Source organism: Nannobrachium achirus, assembly GCF_963921795.1.
Source record: "Nannobrachium achirus genome assembly, chromosome: 6".
Lineage (NCBI taxonomy): Eukaryota > Metazoa > Chordata > Actinopteri > Myctophiformes > Myctophidae > Nannobrachium > Nannobrachium achirus.
The window spans coordinates 45,111,308-45,130,028 of NC_137815.1; the positions used below are offsets into that span (position 1 = coordinate 45,111,308).

Genomic DNA, 18,721 nt, shown 5'->3' on the forward strand with positions numbered 1-18,721 from the left:
ATGTTACCGGGCCTACCCACAATCAAGGCCACACTCTTGATCTCGTGATCTCTAAAGGGCTAAATATTTCTATGGACAGAATCATCGCTAAGCCTGATCTATCAGATCACTATTTACTGTGTTTTAATATGACTGTCTCTGATTTAGAAAGAAATAATAGAGATTATACTATAATAAGGAGATTTTTCGGATCTTCTTCAGCAGAAGAGTTTGCTTGCCATTTTGCATGTTCACCCCCTCTTCCTGATATTCCCTCAGTAAATGATATGGTTCAACGTTTTAATCTTAAATTAGAGTCAGCTCTGGATATAGTAGCTCCTATGAAAACTAAAAAGAAACTTAACTCCAAAGCGACACCCTGGATAAACGATCATATACGTTCACTCAAAAAACAATGCCGCAGAGCAGAGCGAGCTTGGAGAAAAAATAAACTAACTATCCACCTACAGATTTTTAAGTCTTCAACAGCCGCCTACAATAAAGCCATGCGTCTGGCTAGGCAGGCCTATTTTTCCGGAATTATTAATGACAATAAGAACAATGCTAGGGTCTTATTCTCTACCATTGAACGCCTTTTAAACCCTCCCCAGTCCTACAAGCAGTCACTCCCTGCCTCTAAAGCAAAGTGTAATGAGTTTGCATCCTTCTTTGACAACAAAATTGAGAACATTCGAGCTGGTATTCTGAATAATACTGTCACAAATGCAAATGCGGTTAATGGTGCCATGTGTAAAAGTGTCGATAAATCTAGGGGGAGCCTAGTATCATTTTGTGAAATTGATGAAGAGGAACTTCGTAAAACCATATCGCAAATGACATCGTCTTCTTGCTCGCTGGATGCAATACCCACGCCGTTTCTCAAAGAGGTTGTAGACTGTGTTATTGAAGATATCCTAAAAATAGTAAATAGCTCTATACAATCAGGTGTCTTTCCAGACTCACTGAAAACGGCTGTAGTTAAACCCTTACTCAAGAAACCCAACCTTGACCCGTCCGTGCTGGGTAATTATAGACCCATCTCTAATTTACCTTTTCTGGGCAAGGTCCTAGAAAAAATTATCTTTCATCAATTGGATGTGTTTCTGCAGAACAATAAGGTGCATAACAAATTCCAATCCGGCTTCAGGAAAGGACACAGCACAGAAACTGCACTTTTAAAAGTTATTAATGATCTTAGGGTGGCTGCTGACAACAAAGATGTGTCCGTTCTCCTACTGCTGGACCTAACGGCGGCTTTTGACACAATTGACCATACAATTCTAATACAACGTCTCGAACACTGGGTAGGACTGTCAGGGACAGCTCTGTCCTGGTTTTACTCTTACCTAACAGGCAGAAGCTACTTTGTTAATCTAGCTGACTTTGAGTCAAACAAACACAACATCTGCTCTGGTATCCCACAGGGCTCGATTCTTGGTCCTTTACTATTCTCCCTCTATATACTGCCGCTGGGAGAACTTATTTCCGCTCACGGTGTGAATTTCCATTTCTATGCTGATGACACCCAGTTGTACCTTTCGGTGGCTCCGGATGACCCCTGTGCCCTAGACCCATTGCTGACGTGCGTGTCTAGCATAAAATGCTGGATGAGTGAGAACTTTCTCAAGCTAAATGAGGACAAGACAGAAGTTCTCATAATCGGTTCTACTGCCCAAAGAGAATCAATAATAAGTAGACTTGGTAACCTGGCTAAAGAAACTAACACCTCTGTAAAGAACCTGGGGGTGATCATTGATGCTGAATTAAATTTTAATACACACATTAATCATGTCACGAAGATTGCCTTCTTTCACCTTAGAAATATTGCACGAATTAGATCTTATCTGTCGCTGAACGATGCAAAAACGCTGATCCACGCTTTCGTTTTCTCTCGGCTGGATTACTGCAACGCACTTCTCTCTGGTCTGCCAAAGAAAACAACTGACAGACTACAACTTGTTCAAAATGCGGCAGCCAGAGTTTTAACTAAAACTAAGATAAGAGAACATATTACTCCAGTCTTAGCGTCGCTACACTGGCTCCCGGTTGTTTTTAGGATTGATTTTAAAATACTTTTACTTGTTTATAAAGCTCTAAATGGTCTGGCCCCTTCGTACCTCTATGACTGCCTGCATAGATATGTTCCAACCCGCCCACTCAGGTCCTCTAGTGCAGACCTACTTGAGGCACCAACAATGACATATAAAAAATATGGTGAAGCAGCTTTCTGCTTCTACGGACCGACAGCTTGGAATAAACTCCCACTACACCTAAGACAGGCAGCCTCTGTGGATAGCTTTAAAGCACAGCTCAAGACCTATTTCTTTACTCTTGCTTTTAGCTAAATGTTTAAATCCCTGTGCTGCTAATTGATGTCCGCACTGTTCTGAAATTGTTATTTCTCTGCTTAATTGTAATCATTTTAATTATTTGTTTTTATTCTGTATTTTTTTATTTGTATTTTATTTTTTCTGTATTTTTTTCTCTTTTAAGCACTTGTGCTTCATTTTCTGCTCTGTAAAGCGCTTTGAGCTGCATTTCATGTCATGAAAGGTGCTATACAAATAAAGTTTTATTATTATTTTTTTATTATTATTATTATTATTTTGTTGAGATTCTGAAATCTTAACTTTATACCAATCCAGTGACTTTGATTGGTGCAGGGCGCCGATCAGATTGTAAATACCATCATTTATCTATTTCATTGCAGATTAGGTTATAATCCCTAACCCTTAAATTCAACAAATTATTTCAATGGACTAAAATCTTGTTTTATTTGATGGCCTTCCCGCCTTCCTGGCATTCGGCCTTTGTGCCCTCAAAAATGGACAACACCAAAGGCCAAGTGGCCTTGCCCCTAAAATGACAAAATTCCAGGCCTGGTTGTCAGTATGTGTTCTGTCAGGATGTTAACTTCATCTATGTATATTATGTTTTCCTGTTGCTGTGATCCGTGATTTATACTTGCCAGAGACGTACACGTGTTGTGAGCTTGTAGAACGTCTATTCTTTGGTGCACAATCACCCACATTTGTGTACATTATAACTTAGGCTTCATCCCCTCTGTTTGAAAGTGCTACTCAAAGTGCATTAAGTACATTAACCGCATGGTAACAGCTGTTGGTTGTACACTGTTATACACATAAACTATACTGTAATTAGCCGGCATATCTACACCCTGTGGTTATTGCAATTAAGGGCTGATCGCACATAAAGAAAGTAGATAACTTATTTAGAGGAGAATGGGTCTTCTGTTTAAATCTCCCCTCCCTCTCCTTCTCTCCCTCTCCCTCTCTCTCTCTCTCTCTCTCTCTCTCTCTCTCATATCTATGAGTCCCAGGCTCCCTGGTGTTTTCAGTAGCAAAATGGAAACTTTGTCAGACATAATCATGCGATTAACAATGGGAATTAAGATTCAGAGGGTAGTACAGGGCTAATTTGAAGTGGGTTTTGATCGTGCTAATTAGGCAATATTCTCGCCTCCTACGTTTAAGACGGTAGCCCATTAAGCAGTATTGAGGGTGTCGTGTTGTGTGTGTTAACTATATTCTATGCACTCAAAATAAAAAGGTACGACAGGCTTACATACAGTGACATTTCTTTGGATAGTACATAGGTAGATACTTTATTCATCCTCGAGGGGAAATTCAAGTGTTACAGCATCTCTCATAGAGACATATAAAACACAAAGCCGAGCGAAAATGGTCTCACAGGGGTGATGTTTGTGTCACTCGTTGTAGAACAATAGTAGAAGTTCTGGCGCTCGCATGGGGGATCCAGGTTTGTATCCTGGATAGGAGGTGAATCTTACAGATTGCTTCTTAAGGCTTGGCTAGAAAGTGTGATTGAGGTAATGGAACTTCAGGGGGCTTGAGATTAAAACCTCTTAGCCCTCTGCACCAATGCACAACCTCAGCGTCAACTGGCTGGAAATGATGTGTCTGACTCTGAATGGTCAAAAAGATAGAGAAGTTTGTGCTCTAAACTCGAGGCTTACTAGGGATGAAGACGGGTGTGAGGGGCCAGCTTGAGAAGTTTGAACAACAACAGAAAGGCTGGCTCACAAGAGAATTAACACCATGTAGGCCCTTGGGCTGATTGATGACACTCTGTGGCTTCGATCAGCCTCTCTACCTTTGATTACCTGTAATCAGCAAGGCTGAGTTCTTTTCGCGGCCCGTCCCGCGGCACCTGCGGCGGACCCGAGCATTGCAGAGGGTTAGATATTCACCCGCGGCAGGACCGGAGCATCGCGGAGGGTTAGATATTCACCCGCAGCTGACCGGAGCATTGCGGAGGTTAGATTTTCACCCGCGTTAGTTTTACTGAGGTTAGGGTTAAGGTTTGGTTTTGGTGCTTTTTATTTCTCCAAAAATGATGTTTTAGCAAATTCAACATAAAAAAGGCGGAACCAGGGCCGGACAAGCCAGAAAGAGCCTTGTGGTTGGTCAGTCAGGGACCAATCAGAAGGCCGACAAAGGGTAAATTGTATGAAGCTGGTAGAAACTCTGTGAAAGCCAGCGGCGTTCTCTCTCTGAACTGTCCACAGCCCTCCTTCTAAGATGAAGCTGGTAGAAACTCTGTGAAAGCCAGCGGCGTTCTCTCTCTGAACTGTCCACAGCCCTCCTTCTAAGATGAAAGTAGAAAAGGCTGAATGTTGCGATGCTGTGACTCAACCGACTGCTCACGAAACACATAAGAACCTGTGGCCTTATCAGCCATGTCAGAAAAAAACACAAAGCTAAAAGCTTTCCTTAGAAACACGGAAACACTTTCACCATGCCTTTCACCTTTACACCATTAGTCTTCTCAAAGACCCTTCCTTTGAAATACCTATACGTCTTATTTTCTCAAATCCAAAATCAAAGCCTGTGCAGTATAAAGGTCTGGCACAGACATTATCCCCTCAAACATCAAAATACCTAAATGCAGTATGAAGCAGTACTGTATGTTACCAAAATTGACATAATACAGTGTGTCCATTAACGTACTTTTGGACCTATATAGCATATAACAATGGACATCATGTTGTGCTATAGCACACAATGGCCCCTTAATTATTAACCACATAGGGTGCCCAGGAATATTCAACATTTAATCGGCAGGTGCCCATGGCAACCCACCATTTTAGCGTCTTTTGAAGGGCTGGCAAAAAAAGTAATTAGAGTAAATGTAATCTGAGTATGTCCTGTTTATTTTCACGATAGTATTTTCTTTCAGTTAGGACAGTTTTCTAACAATCGCGGGCCTCAGTGCTTTTCTAACGGCCGGTAGAGAAGGCCGCGTTTTAAACATGAAGGTGATTTAAAAGCAAGATTAGGAGAAAAATGCACACTTTTGCAGCAGCGTTACACTGTTGTAAATGGGGGAGACGGCACTTCCGGTCACGTGATCTTGCGCTGCATTTCGGGGAATGGAGTGTTTTTCGTCAGTAGCTACAGATTAATATAGTTTACTGTACAACGCGTCGAACGGGTCAATGGGCACAGGTAGACATCAAAGAGATTGACGCGTTGACACGTCGTGAACCTCCTATGAGTTTTGGTTAATGGTCATGAAAAGACGTTCAAAATGGAAATTGACATATATGGAATGTGTCCCAGGGTCACAAGAAAACTCCCCATGGGCCGAATTTGGCCCGCGGGCCGCCAGTTGAATATCACTGCTCTAAACATTGTTTGTGTCTGCGGTATGGGGAAGAAAGCTTGCAAGGTGCATTGCACCTTAAACCACACAAGACCTTTGATGTATTGCAGTAGTAGTCCAGTAAAAATAAGGCTGAGGTTGGAAAAAATTGTGTTATTTCGTTTTTCAACTGATTCTGACAGGAAATTAGGTCTACTAGCCAGGATAAAAAATCTACCATGATCTGCTCACTGCAAATACCTACAGTGGCCAAATCAAGTTGGGCTCCCATCGACTTTCTATACAGGAGGAAAATACCCAGAAAAAAAATCAGCTTTAAGTAGGATGTGAGGGGTCTAACTAGGTGTTTGTCATGATGCTGAATCCATTGCAAGCATTTGTTTTGCACAAAAAACATTCATTGGCCCCAGAAAACGCCAACAAAAGATGATTTTGTTGATGACTCATCACTTTTCATCACTAAACCATCATTTTCTGGGGCCATTTTTAGCCCAAGGAATGTTTTTTGTGCAAAACAAATGCTTGCAATGGATTCAGCATCATGACAAACCCCTAGTTAGACCCCTCACATCCTACTTAAAGCAGATTTTTTTTCTGGGTATTTTCCTCCGGTATAGAAAGTCGATGGGAGCCCAACTTGATTTGGCCACTGTGGGTATTTCCAGTGAGCAGATCATGGTAGATTTTTTATCCTGGCTAGCAGACCTAATTTCCTGTCAGAATCAGTTGTGAAACTAAATTTTTTCCAACCTGAATGGATTTTTTTCCTAGAATTACTAGACTATAGTGGCTGTGTGGTGATAGCAGTTATGGCAGTAGAATGATCACACTGTAAAACCCTCAGTGTTCAGTTAACCATCGTCCCATCGTCGTTGTCAGGCAGAAACCTTAGATGAAAAGTACCTTAGACGAAGTATATCGAAATGAAACCAGCTAAAATCGTATTGTTTGATTTTGTATCGCATCGAATCGGTAGTGCAAATAATCGATTGTATCGATACTACCTACTTTTCACATAGATTTAATTTCTTTGCTAAATAGTTACTATATCGATTTTAAATCATTGAATCGAATCGTATCGTATCGCATCGCCATGAATGCAACGGTGCGAGGCGTTGTGTGCTTGTAGATCGGCTATTTTCACTACTTTTGTGGTCACTTTTGTATGATGAAGTAGGGCTTTAATTTACGAAAAAACATACAGATTTGAAACTTGGAGATACAAGGTTTCTGCCCTACAGTGACAATTTGCTACTCTGAGTGTACAAATGTAACCAAGTTGGTCACATTTGTACACACTCAGAGTAAAATTAACCCAGGGATTTCCTTCATCAAAGCAGTTTTATCTGACCAGTACCATTCCATTGTCTTCTGTAGATAACCAGACCATGATGTCCCACTCAGCAGTCAGTATCCGTATCCTGGATGTGAATGACAATCCTCCTGAACTGGCCACACCATATGAGGCTTCCATCTGTGAAGACGCCAAGCCTGGTCAGGTAGGTTTTTCAGAATGGAACAGAATCAAGATCACTCTGTGAGTGTCATAGGTGCCTTGGAGTTCCTATATGTCAAAGATTCAAGAAGTAAATATAGAGTAAAATGGCAATCGGACGCTGCATTCATGATTTGAGGCATTTACAAAAAAAAGTGTTTTGCAAAAGTCTACCTGCTTGTGGTGCTAAAACAAGCCCATGTGAAAAGGGTGGCATTTGTTCCTCGACCTAGTGGGAATGTGCGTGCAATATTTCACGGAAATCACACGCTGCGTTCACGGTCATTTTGTAAAAAAATCCGTCTTGATCACATCACTATAAAGATACTGAGGACCGACAGGGGGAAAACATAGTCTCGGCCATGCCTTTCTGCCTGGTGGAGACAATTCTTACATTTTTGGTTCCTCAACACAGCCTTGTATTAGCAAAAACTAGTAAAGAAAAAACGAACATACTCAAAGTGAGGTAGGCACTGTTTAGACATGTTTGATATACTTTGTTTTAATTTGCACAATAATGGACGACCAGTTCGCAAAGTGTCATTACTTTTATTCAAATAGTGATTAGACACTACACACTCCAGTTATGTTAGGTCATGAGGGATTAATTGAAGGACTGAATCTGTGTTGGTGGAATAAGTCACCCTGGTTAAAAACATCAGGAATTACTCAAAACATTAACATTCAGCATCACAGGCTGTTATACTTTATATTCATTATTCTGTAAAGAAAAGAAAAAAACAACAACAACATAATTAGTTTTTCTGAGGCAAGTGATAGGAAATCACCACTGTCAGGTTGAGAGATAAATATAAATATATATATATATATGTCACAGTTTTTTTGAGTTTCAGTGAAATTGAGAACAGGAGCGCTCGTCGTGCACCGCACAACAACGACAACGACAACAACAACGTAGCGTCGGCAGGAATGATAGCGCCTCACCCCACGGAGGTTAGAGTTAGGGTTAGGGTTAGGCATAGTTTTACTGAGGTTAAGGTTAGGGTTAGGGTTAGAGTTAGGCATAGTAAGCTAATGGCTAAACACAGCCGAGCTAGACTAGTAGATAAACAAAGAAAGAGTGGTCACAAACGAGTGACATCAGCGACTACACAAGTGAATGGCTGTTGTCGCCATCTCATGGTGAATACGCAGAATTACACAAGTGCGCTGATAAGAGACTATCAAAGTGAATTGATCCAGGTGGTGTTAGGGGTGTGTGGTGAACTTCAAAACGAGCGCTCTTACCCCAATCTCACTGAGTTACCCAAACTGACTGTAACATATATATCGTCGTTGTCGTTTGGAAACTTTGTATGTCCAAAACTGTTTGTTTTGTATTTATAATTTTAAAAATGATTTAAACTAGTGAAAACAGCCGATCTACAAGCACACAACGCCTCGTACTGCAAGGCATTGTGTGCTTGTAGATCTGCTCTTTGCGCTACTTTTGTGCGACGGCCTTGTATGATGAAGCAGGGCTTTACTTTGCGAAAAAATGTACAAATTTGATGTATTACCTGACCTGCATAAGACACACTACCCACACATCTACAGCTCACAACATATCACATTGTGACACATTGTAGATTGGCTATTTTTTGCTACTTTTGTGTGACACTTTAGTATGACAAAGTAGAGAATTAGTAACCCCCCCCCCCCCCTTCGCCCTCAAAAAAATAAAATAAGAAAACATACAAAATTGAAATATGGAGAGGTTTCTGGTGAGGATGAGGGCCTATGATAAATCCTTTCAGACCTCGTACTTCCACTCGGGTCTTGCCAGGTACTGGTGTTTGGAGAGCAATCACCTTGTCATTGATATTCCTTCTTTCTCCTTTGTTTTCTTCCTGCCGCGACAGCCAATCACCGGGCCTTTCTTGTCAGAACTGTTTCATTATCGCATGCTCCTGGTTTGGCCCATTTTCAATTGGACAGCATGATCTATCTGACACTTTGTTCCAGAGGCAATTTAGAAACTCGCCCGTCGGACGCCGGCACAATTTGCCAAAGCGTACTCGTGCCAGAAACCGGTTGCCTGTTTTTCACCCAAAAACAGGAAGATTTATTCTGTGTGTTTCTTGATGCAGGATGCAGATTAAAAGTCAGATGGGTGAATACTTCACCGATTTCAATGTTGGATTTCTGTATAAGTCAGCAATGGTTGGTTTAAATAAATAAGGCTTTGGGGCATCTCGATTTCCAGTGTAGGTCAGAGTGTTATGCCTGCCAAAACTGTTGCTGCGTGCTATTTCACAAAGGGATTGCTATGCAAGACATCGTTCAGTATTTCATCTCTTACTACATTGTACATGATCTGCGAAGGATGCACAACATTCTACACTAATCATTTCAGAGGCAGTTCATAACGAAAACATGATCTGAAAGTTCTATTTTATAGTTTTTGGTTTAGCTAAATCACAATTAATGCAAACTCCAGAATGAATTTTGCGCACATTATCTATCAATGTTCAAACAGTGCAATCTATAGAGGTCGTCTGTAAAACAGGGGTTCTCAACGTGCGGCCCAGGGACCCCCTGGGGTCCTCGAGGTGGTTGATAGTTAGGAACCAAACGGGATTGTAGCCATGTAAACTCTACTCAGAGTTTAAATAATACTGTAGATCGGAGTCCCAGGGATAATAATCGTATAAATGGTGCCTAGCACGTCAAATTGAATTCCTCAACAGGGTATTTAAAGTAAAAAAAAAGGTTGATAATCACTAGAGGCCGTCTCTGAACAACACCAAAACAATCAGTCTAATCAGTCTGAAGAACAGTGCATGTGTAGTTTAATTGTTTAGTAGCCGTACCTCCCGCACGGTCCCACCAATCACCTTTAGAAATGGACAAAGTCATTACGCTATTTTACTCTCTGTACTTAGTCAACAGGCCCGCGGCTCAGTTGGACCCAATTAACATTTGCAGAGCAGAGGAATAATTAAAAAATCAAGGCATTAAAGTGGGGCCTCCATGCTGGAAGCTACATTTACATGTGTAATGAGGCTTAGGCCTCCCCTCCTCTTGATCCGCAGACTTTTTTTTTTTTACTGCTTATTGCCCCTCTGTGCCTTCGCAACCCACCACCTGGCTGTGCCCCCCCCCCCCCCCCCCTTGAACATTGTCTGGTCTGATCTCGCTCCCTCCCACCTCGCTACCTCTTCCATCTGCGAGAGGCCACATTAACCTTCAACTCCTAATCATACAGAGACGATTAGTCTTCCCGGCAAAAAAGGTTCCTTGTCGTGCTCGCGGCATTGTGAGACAAAGAAAGGTTCGTTAATGTTCTCATCAGAGAGGAATGCACTTAAATATTTCACAGAGTAATTATGGGCCAGAGGGAGAAAACGCTGCGCACCTGGAGGTATGTTAGGTGTTTATGAAGAGGAAGGTCTGTCTGTCTGTCTGTCTGTCTGTCTGTCTGACTCTAGCTGTACAATCTGTTTTGTACTTCGTGTCTCAGTCCTGTGGTCTTTCCATCTCTATCCCTGGTGTTTTTCTTTTAATATATATTGTTCTGGGGAGTTCTGTCCACCTTGACTGGTGAGATTGAATGAAAATGTGTTAGCCTGGGGTCAGAGACTTTCCAGCATTCATTCTCAGCCCTGGGGGAATAGAACCTGGCTGAGCCTTTGAGAAAACTCCTTCTCTTCCATGTTGTTGTTGTTTTTTTTAATTATATAACAAAAGCTAATAATAATGAAAAATGAGACGGTCGGGCAAATGTTTTAGAATGTAATAATGTTTTAGATACAGGGATTTGCCTGGTGCAGGTGTCTGTCTTACTCTTTAATGAATCAGAGCTGTACAGTAGCAGTTTATTGTTTCTCGCTCTCTTTTCGTGGCAGGGATAGGGTTTTATTTTTATTGATCGAGTTCCAACCCTCTGGGGAAAAAATGAATCACTGAATCAATCCATTAATGAATTACTCCAGCCATATAGAGCCTTCAGTGCTGGGTGAAAATACATCTCCCCATAGAGTGACCGGCAGAAAATGAAGTCATGATAAAGTTCTCTTTTAGGGGAATTCAGACTGCTGCCATTTTTCTCTGCAATTATCTGATGCTTAATTCATGCTCTGTCGATGGTGTTGCTCACTGAAAACAGCAGACGTAAAAGCTCACAACGCGTTGCACCTACGACACATTGTGAACTTGTAGATCCACTATTTTTTATAGAAAAATCTTCACCAAGCAGATGCCACGTTTCTTTGGAAAACTGACATCATTATCTCATTATCTCGTCTCATCATATCTCAAAGCAGAAGCATGAATGGCTTATGAATCTCCGTAGAAATGTCCTGATTAAGAGACGGTACATCTGACACTATCTGAGAGCAGAACAGCTTTAGGATCTGTTTGATGAGCATGTGGATGAAATCTATCAATTAAAGTTCCAATACATAACTTTTTCAGTGAATGAAATGTTCTTTTAATCACTTTTAACCCCAGTACAAACCGCCAGGGGTCTGTCTACTTGGCCCTGTCCTTTTTTCCTTCGACACCAACTCTCCTCAGTGAAAATGTTATAGCTGAATATCTGCCAAAAAATCGCCATCATGCATATGCATGGCTAACCATTCTGTATGTTGGCGTATGTTAATACAACAACTAGTACTGTTTTGGTTGGAGGTGGTCTCCATGCTCTTCTATTGAGACATTTAGATCCTGTGCGTTCCGGTAGAACCACTACTGGTTGACAAGAGGTATTGCATAAAGCTCAAAGGGAAATATCTTGCTTTCCCAAATTGTCTCTCTGTTATAGCTCAACAGTAGAAATCCTTGGGCTCGCGCCAGGGTTCCGGGTTCGTTTTCAGAGTAGGACATCAATCTTATGAATTGCAGATTTAAGTCTTCGATCAGTGTAATAAGAACAATAATATTGATAATGGTAATAACAATACTATGCTATCGGCTGCCATTTTGAAGTGCCGGGATGTCTGCTGTTTTCTATAATGCTCATATTTATTCAGTAAATGAGGCTGCCAGAGGCAGAACCCAGAGGTGCAGGCATCAAGCAGCAGTCAGCAGTTGTTTGCTTGTAAAATAAGCCATTTTGCTTCAACTCCCCAGAATGCCATTAATCAGTTTGGAAACATCGATGACGTCAACGTTCTCAGAAGCACGCCAAATTATCCCCATTTGTCTTTCATCTGCTATAACTCTGGCTGTTCTTGATGCTGTGCATGTTCAGAAAACTCCAATAAACCAGACCTAATAAAGCCAAATTGTAAAGAAAAACGCACACATTGTGAGCGATGTAGTGGGTGCTGTATTTAATTTGTGTAACCATATTTTTAATACAGCACTCAGAAGAAACAGGCTGTGGTACATGATGTCAAGCAAAACCCACCCAGCAGGGATTATTCACGATAGTACTTAATAAGTGTGACTAATTAGGACTAGGAGCAAACTCGATAACACTTGCTAGGCATACCATATCTATAATGCATTATAAACATAATGCATTATAATCGGCAAACTCATTTATTTTAGACCCCAAATCAGTGGAGTGCGTTGTTGTCGGGTGGAAGCCTTGTGTGTCCAAAACTGTTCGTTTTACATTTATCATTTAAAAAATGAACTAAACTAGTGAAAACAGCCGATCTACAAGCACACAACGCCTCGCGGTGCGAGGTGTGCTTGTAGATCTGCTGTTTTCACTACTTTTGTGCGACGACCTTGTATGATGAAGCAGGGCTTTACTTTGTGAAAAAAACATACAAATTTGAAACTTGGAGATACGAGGTTTCTGCCCGACAGTGACGATAATATTTGGTGACTGTTAAGTGTCTGAGCGGCCCCTTGCCCTGCATTTCGGAAGCCAGTATTATGCAAATGACCTTCCTATGTTGTTGTTTGTTCTGTGATGGAGAACAAAACATGTCTTTCTGTGGTGTTTTTTTTTCTCCATAGAGTGGAGGTTGACACTGTTTGCTGCTTTTGTTTGGATTAGTGCTGTGCAGGTCATCTCCAACGTCAACCACACTGTTTGCTATTCACCCACACAAAAAAACATCAACATCTGCACAAACCCTACATTTAAAAAATAATGAACCAGTTCAGTTCTGAGACCTTTATCTTATGAACACAACTTCAGTAGCCTAAAAACGGGCTATGTTCCAAATTCTGCTTCGAAAAATCTCACTTATACGCCACAGTAGTGTAACCACAACAAAACAGCACTTAATTAGGCCGGAATATAAAATAATGTTGTCTTTAAATTAAATTGCTCTTTGCTCAGCAGCTTTTTAGCTCCTTTTTTTAACTTGCAAAACAAAATTGCCACGAACTCACTAACAAAGTTGAGTCTGCAAATCAGCAAGTCTAACAAACTACTAACAAAAGTTCCCAGCATATACTTGCTTAGCCTATCACACTTCAACTGATCTTTCTTTGCAGCAAATATTATAATTTAATGTGAACAAATAAATAATACGTAGAATGTTGTTTTATTCTGCGTCCTTTTGCGCAGGGCAGAGACATAATTGCATCCACTCTGCGTTCACTATAGCAACGCTTGTTGCAAGAACACGTCACGACTCGAGTGTCATGCTAATGGATCTCCTTTATGCGTCTATTCAGATTATTTTTTTCTCTGTCCTATATCTGCAGTGGTGTAAAGTAACTAGGTACATTTACTTACATTAATATACCTTTGAGTTGTTAACAACTCAAAGGTAATATTTATACCTTTGAGTTGTTGACAACTCAAAGGTATATTAATGACATATAGTTGAATGTTGAAAATGGGTGTTTCTCCCCTTTAAGTAGTAGGCTACTGTACTTTTACAATTTTGAGGTATTTCCAATTTTCTTTACTTTTACTTCTACTCCTCCAACTATTGTGCTTTTACGCCACTACGTTTATTTGAGAACTTTAGTTACTAGTTACTTGCAGATATTAAATTATAATATTATAAAACATACATTAACCAATTTAGCCCTATTTTATACCTAGGCTATTTGAAAATAGCTGATCTACAAGCTCACAACGAGTCGCATCGCTGGTCCTGTGGGTGACAAGTTGAACTGCACATCACTAGTTTAGATGTATAAAGCAGTAAGGACAAGTGCACTCTCTTTCCGTTACAAAAAGGCATGACAAATAGGTGTAGAAGAACGCACGTGCGCGCGCACACACACACACACACACACACACACACACACACACACACACACACACACACACACACACACACACACACACACACACACACACACACACACACACACACACACACACACTTCACCCTCATAATCTTAGCCTGTTTTCAGATCAGCCATGAATTGACTGGGCTAATGAGGATCTATCCATTGACTCCTTTCCTCTACTGTGTTATCACCCAGTGTCGCAAGTGGAGTGTCAGCTCCGCGGCTCAGCTCTAGGTTTTCGGTGGAACCACAGAGAAAATTAGATTAGCCTAAGCCTTTTAACTGCGTTGGGTTTGATCCCATTTGAGGGGCTGGCAACACAGCGTATGCTGTTTGTGTTTAGAGGCAAAGCGCATGCAGTGGGAGACGGGAGAAGGGCTGCCTGGGAAGTGAATAAAAGGCTCCGGTGACAGAAGCTAAGCAGCTTTAGCTCGGAGACACAGTTCAAGCCAGGGGCGCGACACATAGTGGCAAATAGCTTCTCACCTTTTATTTACACGGTGCCTTTTTAGGACTTGTGGGGATCCTCAGACATGGAGAGAGTAACGGAAAGAGACATTTTCAGGTGTAGGGGTCGCCACGTAGAGCAGCCATCTGGGAACTGGAAGGTTCCTGGTTCAGTCTACTGCCTTTATTGCCCACTTGTCCTTGTGTAAGACAGTGAACCCCTAACTAAGTTGGTGCCTTGGTTGCCTCCACCGTTGGGAGGCAGCCATTCATCAACACATGAATGGCAGAATGTAACAGACATTGCAAAGTTCTTTTAACAAGGCCCTTAAGAACTTTAAACCTGTCGTCCCTAATAATTTCCAAAATATATTCGCTGTGCAACACCTTTGTACGCCAAAGTATAAAATATATCACTCAAAAAAAAAAAATTCTATTGATTCCTCACCCCATGGAGACTTGAATTCATGGATATATATATATATATATATATATATATATATATTTTGCCAATACTTTTAGCAGAGGTTCCCTATGGAAAGTGTCTCATTTGTTCCCTATGGAGACTCCTCAAATTATTGTCTTATAGGAATCTTGTCATTTGGGGGTGAACTATCCATTTAAATGGTTAAACAGTAAAGTCATGTAATGTTTGACTGTCATGTTGGCACGCACCCTCATCATTTGTGAGTGTTCTGATGTCCCAAATCATATGAGTTTTGTTTTGTTTTATTTATCTAATCTGACACGTGAACATAATTTCAGTCTCTTGGACAGCTCTCTTCGCCCACCCAGTGGTATTTGTCTGACTGAATGAGGAGGGACAGATACCATATAGTTCCATGTGTGCAGGGAGAAGCCAAATAGGACGTATACCCTGGGGGTTACGGTGGCCTGTCAGTTCTGCCTAGTTGTCTCACGGCTGGCCGCGTGGGTCACCGTGACAGAACGTCTCCGCTTAGCCTCCTCACCCTCTTCCATCATCCCTCCCCTCTTCTCAGAGAGCCAGTTAGAAATGGCCAATGCTAGGGACCTCGAACCCCCTCCCCCCCACACACACCCACACACACTCAAGAACACAGACAATATCCCCAGGCACCCATAACACACTGATGGAGGGAGAGAGGGAATAAAGCTGCATATCCTTGCTATCGGGCAGAAACCTCTTAGCTCCATATTCAAACTTTTGGTAAATGAATGCCCTACTTGATCGCACTACAGTGTCACACAAAATGGTCGAATGTAGCAGATGTACAAGCTCAAAGCACTTCGTGAAGTGACATGTTTTGAGCTTGTAGATCTGCTATTTTTGAATTTGAATCCTGAAAAGTAACAGTTTTGCACGTACTTTTCCACCCGGCTGAGACAATATAAAAATCTCAAACACAATTGCACATTTTGCCAGATAACGTTGGATCCCCTGTTGTCTTAAAAATCCTACTACCCACTAGTGGCTTGGTTACTTACAAACAGTATTTTTGAAGTTTACCCATGAAAACCATGGTTGTTTCTTGCACGTTGTTGTTCAGACATGTTGGGTGATACAAAACAAATGCTCTCCTGTACCCGACACGACACGTGGGTCCTGTCACTGAAGAAGTGAAAGGCCCTATTACACACGTCCTCTCTTTGGATTACAAACATTCTGGAGAATCAAACATATACATAATTCAGAGACCCAAACTAGGGCAAAGATAGAGCAAAGACAAATGTACTACAATTAATATACATTATTAAACAGGGACGAATGATGAACCAAACATACAGACAAACAGCCCAGCAGACGAACATAGGCACTCCAACACTATGTTATCCTTGAATAAAAGTATTCAATTACAGCAATATCATTCAGTCTTTAATTAACTTACTTTACTTTGGTGGCTTTTACTTTGATGGCTTAATCTTAGACACAGCTGCTTTGAGCGCTGTTCTCCCTTTCAACTTCTGTTGCTGCAGCCGTCGTGTGAAAGTATAGTTCATTTATTCTTCTGAGAAGAAAGTGGCTGCCCTCGCTGGACTCTGACCCCTCCATAGCCTTGCCACAGATGGGATAGTTTTGGTAAAGTCTTCTGTGTCTATCTTTCCAATGATGCTAGAGATTTAAGGGGGTCAGTCAAGGGGACCGCTTGCAATTTAATTAGGTGATTGTGCTTCAGAGAGCTTTGCTACTCGATAAACTCCCACACATTCGCCTGTGTGGATGCTCAGGACCCCGAGACGCTGCAAGGGCACCGTCGTCCAACACAGATCATGACTCTCTTCTTCTTCTTCTTATGCTGCTCCAAGTTCTTCAGAGAAATACTGCAGATGTTTCTCTCCAACTCAAAACAAGGCGATTGTTTGAATTGTCTGTTCTCTCCTCTTTGTTCCATTACCAATCTATGTAAAGCGCCTTGGATAAAAGCGCTATATAAATGCACCATTTACCATTTTACCATTTACCATGGCTCTACCGATGTTCCCTATTGAGCTTGGCACATTTCCTGGAGCAAGCTGCCCAGATCACACATGTCACACGTGCCTTCTTATTTTTTCACTTCCAAAAAGCGCCTGCAATGTAATGCATTTGAAACTACATTGCAGTGCACATCATGGGGTGATCACTGCTTGCCTCCTGTGAATTGTTTTATTTTCATTTTTGTTTATTTTCAGTTTATTTCGTTGCTGAGTGAGGTCAGCAGACAAAGTGGCGTGAGTGAGATGAAAAAACCTAGGTGAAATGTGCCAATCTTAACAGGAAACAATGGTATATATGTCATAGTATATTAGAGAAACAGCACATTCGAGACGCGGAGCACTCGTGGTGCGGCACGGGGCGGAGCAAGCGGTCGCCACAACAACGTACTCCAGGCGGTGCGCCGCTCTATTGTCCACGACACTGCGAGCGGCTACCGAAGCCCCCCTGTATCCACGAAGCCCAAACGAGTTACGAGGCCCCCCTGGGTCCACGAAGCCCCAAGCGGCGCGAAGGCCAGCGGACCTTGGCCAGGGCCGCGCGGCCGGCGGAGCGCCGCGCGAGTTACGAAGCCGTGGTGAATGCAATCGTTATATTTATGCCCAGGCCGTAAGGCCTGGGCAAGCGCACGTTAAACGCCCTGTCCAAGTGACTACAATGGAGCTAATGGCTAGGCTAGGCTAGGCTAGGCTAGGCTAGGCTAGTAAATAAAGAGTAAACACTTCCGGTCTGCGGCGAGTTCAAAGCGTGACGTAACTCTCTTATATACACTCTGGTGAATGGCAGAGCAGTGGCTGACGTCGCCATCTGGTGGTGATTAGTGTGTGGTGAACGTCAAAACGAGTGCTCCTTGACAACTTTTACTGGTTTCTTGAACATACTGTAACATATATATTAGGTTCGTTGTTCCCTTTTTCCCCCTCTAGGTACTCTAGGGTGTCTATCCAACCACCCATTAGCAAATTTTAAAGGGATAGTTCACCCCTAAAATGACACATTTGCTATCGATTACTCACCCCATGGACGCTTGAATTCATGGATATTTTTTTGTTTTTGTCGCATTCCTAAGCCAATCATTTGATGACCAGCAGTGGTTCCCTATTGGAGACCCAAAGAGCCTGCTTTGTTCCCTATGGAGACACAAAGAGCCTGCTTTGTTCCCTATAGAGACACAAAGAGGCTTAGGAATGCCACAAAAACAAAAACATATCCATGAATTCAAGTCTCCATGGCATGGGTTGAGTAATTGATTAAAAAAAAAAGTCATTTTGGGGATGAACTATCACTTTAAGCTAAAGAATGAAAACACATGAGGGTGTCGTTCAAACGGTGGAGTGGAGAGCCAGTCAGGCCGTTGCTGGTTGAGCAGTACGATGCTTTCTCTGCTGCAGCGTGAACACATCGCTGTCGATTGACTGGTAATGTGTGGATGGAAAGAAGTTCGATTTTGTGTCACAGATGGTTTGCATCATTATGATTTTTGCCTCGGCTTTGCGCTTGTGTGTGTGCAGGCGGGCGTGCAGTGCAGGTATACCTGTGCATGA

General features: G+C 41.9%; 1 protein-coding gene across 1 annotated transcript in view; it reads left to right on the top strand.

Annotated features, from left to right (window-relative positions):
- The window catches only part of cdh22 (cadherin 22), a gene marked incomplete at both ends in the record, with an annotated part of 130,372 nt that overhangs the window by 75,705 nt on the left and 35,946 nt on the right, over nucleotides 1–18,721 (top strand). The window contains one exon of the mRNA XM_080728487.1: nucleotides 7,003–7,124. Within this exon, the coding sequence (XP_080584613.1) occupies nucleotides 7,003–7,124 (122 nt within the window). The remainder of the gene's footprint in view (nucleotides 1–7,002; nucleotides 7,125–18,721) is intronic.